General features: G+C 41.8%; 1 protein-coding gene across 5 annotated transcripts in view; it reads right to left on the reverse strand.

Annotated features, from left to right (window-relative positions):
* The window catches only part of UNC13B (unc-13 homolog B), a 206,892-nt gene that overhangs the window by 22,918 nt on the left and 176,324 nt on the right, over positions 1-7,650 (reverse strand). For all 5 annotated transcript variants that reach the window (XM_054283505.1, XM_054283504.1, XM_054283503.1 and 2 more), the window contains 2 exons: positions 4,264-4,352; positions 1,028-1,180 (listed from right to left, as the gene is read on the reverse strand). In XM_054283505.1, the coding sequence (XP_054139480.1) occupies positions 1,028-1,180; positions 4,264-4,352 (242 nt within the window). The remainder of the gene's footprint in view (positions 1-1,027; positions 1,181-4,263; positions 4,353-7,650) is intronic.

Genomic DNA, 7,650 nt, shown 5'->3' on the forward strand with positions numbered 1-7,650 from the left:
TATGGGTGGGATGCAGGACGCACTAAAAAGATACTCTCCTTCTGTAAAGGAGGGAAGAAAATAATTCAAGCGTGGATTATCATAATCAAAGTTACTTGCTCCACAGCTGGATGGCAAGCCTGTAGCAAACCACGTTCCCAGTGGTACAAAGGAATATGGATTTTCGGGGTTCATGAAGGCAGGCATGGAAAATGATCAAATGAGAAGGCTCCTAGATGTAATGACTGCTGCAGAGAGTCACTTAGAACACAGTGACCCAAAAAAAGACAGGATAATCAACACTAAGAGGAACCAAACCCCTTATGTTTTAAACTTGTAAAGCTTCATATCTCTTGCAGCATTTATTATGAAAATTGCTGGTCGTCCCTTACTAAATTAAGAACTGATGTGCATCAGCATTAAGCTTAGCTTGTACAAAGATAAAAACTGTTTCTCTTTGCAGTTCAAGACTTGGCTTGAACACTTAACTGTCCTTGTCCAGCTGAATCATGCTGCATGGCACTAATGCAACAGTTAATTAAAGCAATGGATCCACCATGTTCACGTCCCATCATTCAGAAGCTTATTTGCTAGTCAGAACAGCAGCAGGTATGACTAGAATACACGTCTGACAGGACTGCGATATGAATAGAATATATATCAAGTACATAAGCACTGTTTGCAATATGCTTGTTAATTGGCTACAATAAAATCTCTGTAGAAAAAACCCACAGCTAGAAAATTTAGAATTTCAGTCTTTTTCACTACTTGATCAGCAGTGTGTTTTGCTGATTGCTATAATTGCCAGAGGCAGAAAGAATAATTGGAGTGTGCTTTGGGTCATAACTGGATTGAACGGAGGCTGAAGAGCCCATCCATGGCTTGTGAGAAGCAGATATGGGAAGAAAAGCTATTGATTCTTCTTGAAAATTTGGAGACTGGAAATCTCAGTGACAATCCAAGAAAATGGAGCTATTTTCCCCTCTGTCTCATTCTTGTTCCAATCCAATGAACTGTATGTGTAGCATATATTTGAATATTCCCTTACTTTCCATCCAGGAAGTCCATCAGCGGCCTCAGGACATTATCTGCATCTTGTGCAACTGTGTTTCTGGCATTAGCAGCAGAATTTGCTGTCCCTTTCACTTGACAGAGGATATCAGACATTTGCTTGACACATTCATCAATCCGTATCTGAAAGCTGCACAGATAGGAGAGAGGCAAAAACAATTATTAGTGGCAGAAATACAAGGTAAAAAATTTAAAGTTCACTCAGTCTCACACTTTTCTTTCACATGACTTGCTGCTCTTTTCCTTACTGTATTTGTTACCAAGGGGCATGATCTCCAGTTCCTTATGCCCACCACCCACGCACAGCTGACCACCTCTAAACAGGAGACACAAGTATATTTGAGAGAAGTTTGTTCATTCATCTTGCAGCAAGAAACGATCCTTTTCTGACCTCAGGAAACACTGTTATCCCTAGTTCAAAGCACCCTGCTGCACCCTTTGCTTTCTCCACCACAGAGACTGGAATATCACATGGAGCAATGACAATGCATGCCCTGCTCTGAGCACCCAGGAGTCCATCAGCAGAAATCCAGTTATGACCCATCATAGCTTAAGTCTTTGAAATAACAAAGAGAGCCTGAAGGCAGGCACCAGCTTAAACCAGTCCACTGCCATACAGCCCATGCTAATTGTCAAATTGGGATGTGGGGCCCAGCTGTGCAAAGTGCAGTCTCCTTGTAACGAAGTGACACACAAGGTATTAAACCACAATTACTTTTCCACCTCTTACTGCTAAGAGGAGATTCAAAATTAAATAATGCAATGATTAAAAATTATGAATAGATCAGCAGAGCTGACAACTAATCAATTCAGCAAATAAAGGAAAATGCTTTGACATTTAAAAGAACAGTTACTAACAACAGGCACTACAAGTGACATTTAACTATCCATTAATGGCACAGAGGTTTGAAGCCAGGAACAGAAGCCAGTGTTAGGAGCTAGGGTAAAGATTTAAGAGGAGGTACAAAAGTTTGGAAGCCAGCTTTACATCTGCATAAATGATCTGAACTTCTATGTGCAAGCCACCAGGACAGCTATGGGTTGGGTGTGAGTGTCCCATGGTTCTCACCTTCCTTCTCCACCTGGTCACCTTTCCTGCTCTGCTACCTCTAGCCTCGTGGTCCTTCTTGCTCAATTCTAGCTTGCCTCTCCCTGGAAAAACTCCAGAGCTGTCTCCCATGTGCCCTCTTTCTAGCAGAAAGAGTCCTGCAGCACTCAGTTGTGGCTGCAATGTCAGCTTAACCAGAGACCTAAGCCACATCAAATAAAAGAGCATAAAAAATTTCCTGTGCCATTAACAGTTCCTGCTCTGTCACAGGCCAATCCCACCCCACAGTTCTCCCACTGCCTCATCAATTGCAGGACCTTGCTTCAAGATGCTTTAAACCCCCCAGGTCAAGGATGGAAAATAACAATGGCCTCATGGATAAAATGTGCTATAAGTGAAAATGGTTGCCAATTTTATGAAAAATAACAGATCAGTTACTGTGGCAACAGGTTCACCTGAAAGTGAAGCTTGTGTAAATGTACAGCTTAACAGGAGCCCTTGGCAGCAGCAAGCTAAAAAAACAACTTCACCTATGCTGTCAGACAGGGCCTGCTGCTCCCTAATTCCTCCAGGAATTCCTTCTTCACACCTGCAGCCTCCAAGAACAAACAGGAGCTAGCCTTGCATGAAGGATAAATCCTTCCAAGACTTATCTCCCCTCAAAGTAGAAAATGCTTCTGTGTCCAGATGAAATCCTCTCTCAGCACAAGGGTAGTGAGGCTCTCTGGACATGTGCTGCCTTCTCATCAAATACAGCTAATCTCACACAGAGGAAGAAGAGTTAAGATCTGCAGGGTCAGGTGCGCACAGAGATGAACGAGTAACTGTTTACAGACTCTGCACAAAATATTGCAGATACCTGCCTTATCTCCTAAGTTTCTATCCTTTAGGAGATCATGCTTGTGAACTGCAGCTCTACTTTTCACTCTCTAAGACTGTTAAAGAATAAATTAAGCACCTGAGACATCTGACTGGCTGCATCTCTGGCTGACTCATCTCTCTAAAACACTCCCCAATATGTACACTGATGCTGGATAATCTCTTTAAATCACATTATCATATGTCAAGATTGCCCCCAAATTGTTTTGTAGCAATGGCACCATGGAGACAATATTCAGATTAAAAGAATTCACCTCCCTAATCATTATTTCTCAGTCACTCTGTGCCTAATTATGAACTTTGCTGATTCCATTCAGTTACAGTTTGAGTCTTTCCATTTCTTGCTGTAGCATTCATTACTGGCCATCGGAACTGCTCACTTATCTCCCTCCTTAGCTTTGTGTGGTGAAATTCAAACAGTTTTTGACAAATCCCACTATGATTTTTTAGCCATAAGAATTGCAAACCTGTTGACCCCAGGAGGCCAAGTTGGTACAATTTTATCTGCCTAGCCCATGTTCAAGCTACACTACAGTTCATGCCTGCATTAATCCTGTTATGCAGCACAACATGAAATGAATGGGGTTTGTAATGGCAAGTGGTTGTTTTCAAAGATCAGTCAGGAGTTCTGTATTTTAGATTTCACTTAACTGACATGCTCTGTAGTTCACTACAAAAGTCTTATAATGTTGAGCTCATTTTATTCTCAGGTAAATGAAAACATGATTTGCAATAAAGCTTAATTCTCATCAATTTCTCTGGCAATGCTTAAGACAGCTCCCTGAAACACAAGATAACATTTGCAGAAGCTTTAGAACAGGCCAATCTCAGATTCTAAACCTGTTTCCTTCTTATTCCATTATTCATTTAACAATCAGAAATCAGTCAGCTGTTTCATACATTTAGAGTAGAATGTTTAAACAAGAATGCTGCTCCATAAACGCTAAGCTGGAAACTGCTTTTTGAGCAGTAAAGGAGCAGGAAATTCTGTTACTGACAAGAACTACTTACTGAAAAAAAAAAAAATCACTCTCTGTAATTCAAATACATTTCACAGTTGAGAGATCTCTGTGCTACATTTCCAAGCAGAGAAATACAGGAAGAGAAATACTTCAAAAATGTTTCTCACTTCTATAGATAGTCTCTGTATATTAAAGGCCATAAATTTAGGAAAAAAAGAAAAATACAATGCAGTTCACAGGAGTTTCTTTTCTTTCGTAACCTGACTAAATGAGACTAGATAAAAGAAAGGAATGCTTCAAAGACAAGGACTTTATAGTACTGACCTGTTACCAAACACTGCACTGAGCTCATCCAAAACATTGTTCAGCTTCACCTGGAGCTCTTTGAGATGGTCACTTGCTTCTGCATCCAACTGTGGATGAAAAAAAAAGCATTTAAGTTTGAACACAGAGGGCAGTCCGCTGTCCTCTGCAGTGCTTCTCTTCACTGTTGAGGCTACACTTAATAAGCAGGTGAACTATCCCCACTGGACTCTGCCAGGTAGGATGCTCTCCTCCACTGCGTGTTGCTGCTGCTACAGAAGCTGTGAAACAGCCAGCAGATATATGCCTAAAAAGCAGCAAGTAATTTCCCCAGGCTCCTATAACCCTTCAATATCATTCCTGGCGTTTGTGAAGTTGAGGAAGAAAGGGAATGTGAACTCCCTGTGGCCAAGAGTGTATGTAGGGCTGAGAATCCATCAAGTACTGTGCTTTGCCCTGGGCTCACAGGTCATGTCACCCCTCTGAGTCTAGAAGGACACAGGGCTTTGCAGACTGGTTGTTACTACTTGTGCATTTCTCCATGTATGATCTTGAAAGAAGCTATTTCACCTTCCTTCCTGCCATCAAGTATTTTAACTGAAGATTGACTCAATCACTGCTTTCAGAAGGTTGGACCCCAGCTGTTTTGAAAATCTGGCCACGATATCATGGCAGGAGCTGTTGTACACCTTTGTTGATCATTTTTGGAAAGTAAAATCTCAGCTACTGGTATTGAGCAAACATAGCTCTACCCGCACATGGAACCAGACAGCTTTTTGTACACAAGTGTTCAGAGGAAAACAAAAAACAAGTTCCCCAAGCACTACATGAATGCTCTTGACACCTTGGCAGGTTCTGTAAGGAAGTGCTTCCTCCATTCTTATCAGTGCAAAGCCACCTGTTTTTAAATGGAACATTATTTGCAGAGTCTTGTATTCTAGCTCCCCTCCAGCCATCACGCCTCCAGCCTCAAACGAGCCACTTCTGAGCAACATACCTGTGTGTACACTTAGCAACACAGGATGAATGCTTTGGCATCATTCGCTCATAAAAAGTAACTTGTAAAACAGATTTGCCTGTGTATGCAGGCAAGCAAGATGTTTGTAAAACAAAAAGCTTCCTCCTAGGCAGAGCATCTCTTCAGGAATGTAATGAGCCAGGTACCAGTACTGTGGTTAAAAATCAGTTTAGACTTTTATGGTATATCCATCTATACAGGATTTGAACACGACAGGAGTTCCCACCTCTAAAATCAGTGCTGAAGCCCTCTTCATATTGCTTCAGCATCTGCCAGAGAAAGCCGAGCCTTAGGGGATTTGGAATCTGATCTGCTCATTTTCCTGTTGTAAGCTGGCATGGAAAATTGACTCTATTATGCATTTGAACCTGTGCTAATGAAACTTCTGGATCAGAATTTTAAAAGTAATTAAAGTAAGAACCAACAATCAAGCAAATGATGATTACTTAGGCGTTGTAACTTTAGGCATTGCTGCCTCTGATTATTTTTCCTTTATTCAATTTCTTTTCCTATCATCTTTGCAACACTCTTGCTCTGTGACGGCAGAAGGAAGCTAATGTCATGACAATCAGCATTCATTCTAGCCAAGCTTGTAGGTAACAAAATTAAAACAGCATTTGGTGGTGGTGGTTTCTCTTGCCCTTACATTAATCCTTCCCTCCTACTGCGTAAAGGCACAGTGAGTCACAAGCTGCCTGATTTGCTCTACTATTAATGGCACTGAATTGCCCTCTGATTTCAGCCATTTCTGACAAATTTGAGGTAGGACCAGTTCATGATTCATCAAAACATTTCAATTAACTGCTTTTCCAGTCAGGGGAAAAAAAAAGCCAGAAGAATTTGGCACAAGACAATTATTCTTCACTATTCACTTCCACTTCTTTATAAGCTATCAGATGCAGAGCCTAGATGATGTTTGAGGTCAGGATTAACAACTTGTTGCCCTGGTTCGTGAACTGCACAGTCAATGATTTATTTTACTGTGAGGTGGCCTGGAGAGCTCCCTGGCTACCTCAAAGCTTTCCCCTCACTGTTGTATTTCACTGCAAACTGATCATTCTCATAGCAAATGCATTGTTGTCCGAGTACTGCAAGAAGAGACAGCTGACACAATGCTTTGCTAAGGGAAGCTCCATTATCTGTGGTAAAGAACTCTCACTCCTCCAGAACACGAGCTCACACACAGCTCTCCGGGTACAACTGGCAAGGCAGCTGCCCACATCTAACTCTGAGGTGCCCAGCCTCATTCTCAAGAAGCCAAAACCTGGTAGTAAGCATTCTGGTTCAGCATCCACAAAGTTCCCTGTCATGCTAGAAAAGCTGTTGTTTTGTCAGCAACTGCTTCTAGGGAGCAAGGACTCCACATAACACATTACTGATGGTTAATGCTTAGGCACTGGCCTGCTTTGGCTCAAAAGCAAAGTCTGGGGAATTATCTGAGTGTGATATAAGTTCATTAGGAAGGTGCTGGTAGGTGTGTACTGCTGTTTCCCACACATAAATCACATGTCAGTTACTGAGTACTGCAGCATGTGGTATTAACTGCAAACCTGGCCAATGTGGTGAAGCACTGATAAGAGTGCTTAAATGAACCCACAACGGTGCTGCTGTTGCTGCTCAGTCAATGAATTTTAAGCATATCAGCTATCACTGATAGCAGGAAATGTACTTGGACTGCATGATAAATCTGGCTGGTATAGCAGAAAACAGGATTAGGCAGCTGGGTCACTGCCACATGTCACATCCACATCCATTTCTCTCAGAAGGCTTATGATCTCCATTCTGTGGGTATATGAGAGATAACTCAGAGGAAGAATGAAAAGTTCTCTGTGCAAAACATGGGCCAGTAGCCACACTGAGGTAGCTTCTGATCTCTGAGGAAATGTTTCAATTCCAGTAGAAATAATGTCTGGCATAGCTACAGTTCTGTGTCTGAGGCTAAATGTGTGATGCTGAAAACTGAGGTGCAAAGAGGGAAAAGCTAATCCCATATTAAACTTCAGGGAAGAAATCAAGTCTCCGTTAATTTGCTGAAAATATTTGGGATTTGGCTTTTGAGAGAATCTGGGCCTCAAAGTCTCATCTGAACCCATTTAGAGCTGGAACCTCAAGTCCTCTGCTCATTGAATGGTGGCATTTATACCAAAGCAGTATCAACTTGAATTTAGGATGATCTTCTCATCCTTTCCTCATGCATGAAAAAGAACCCCTGGGCCTGAGAATTTGCAGTGATGGGCTTCCAAATTTTCCAGGAGATGGAATTAGTTCTTCTTTGGTTTCCACACACACTGGTGAAGTGCGAGTGGCCAGAACTGGAAGGCTTCTCTGTAAGTGGTGTAGGTGGAGAGACATGACTCTTGCCTCCTAGAAAGCTGAAGATGTTAATCAAT

The sequence above is a fragment of the Melozone crissalis genome, unplaced genomic scaffold (assembly GCF_028551555.1).
Source record: "Melozone crissalis strain CALT ecotype California unplaced genomic scaffold, PUWL_Pcris_2 ptg000036l_1, whole genome shotgun sequence".
Taxonomy (NCBI): domain Eukaryota; kingdom Metazoa; phylum Chordata; class Aves; order Passeriformes; family Passerellidae; genus Melozone; species Melozone crissalis.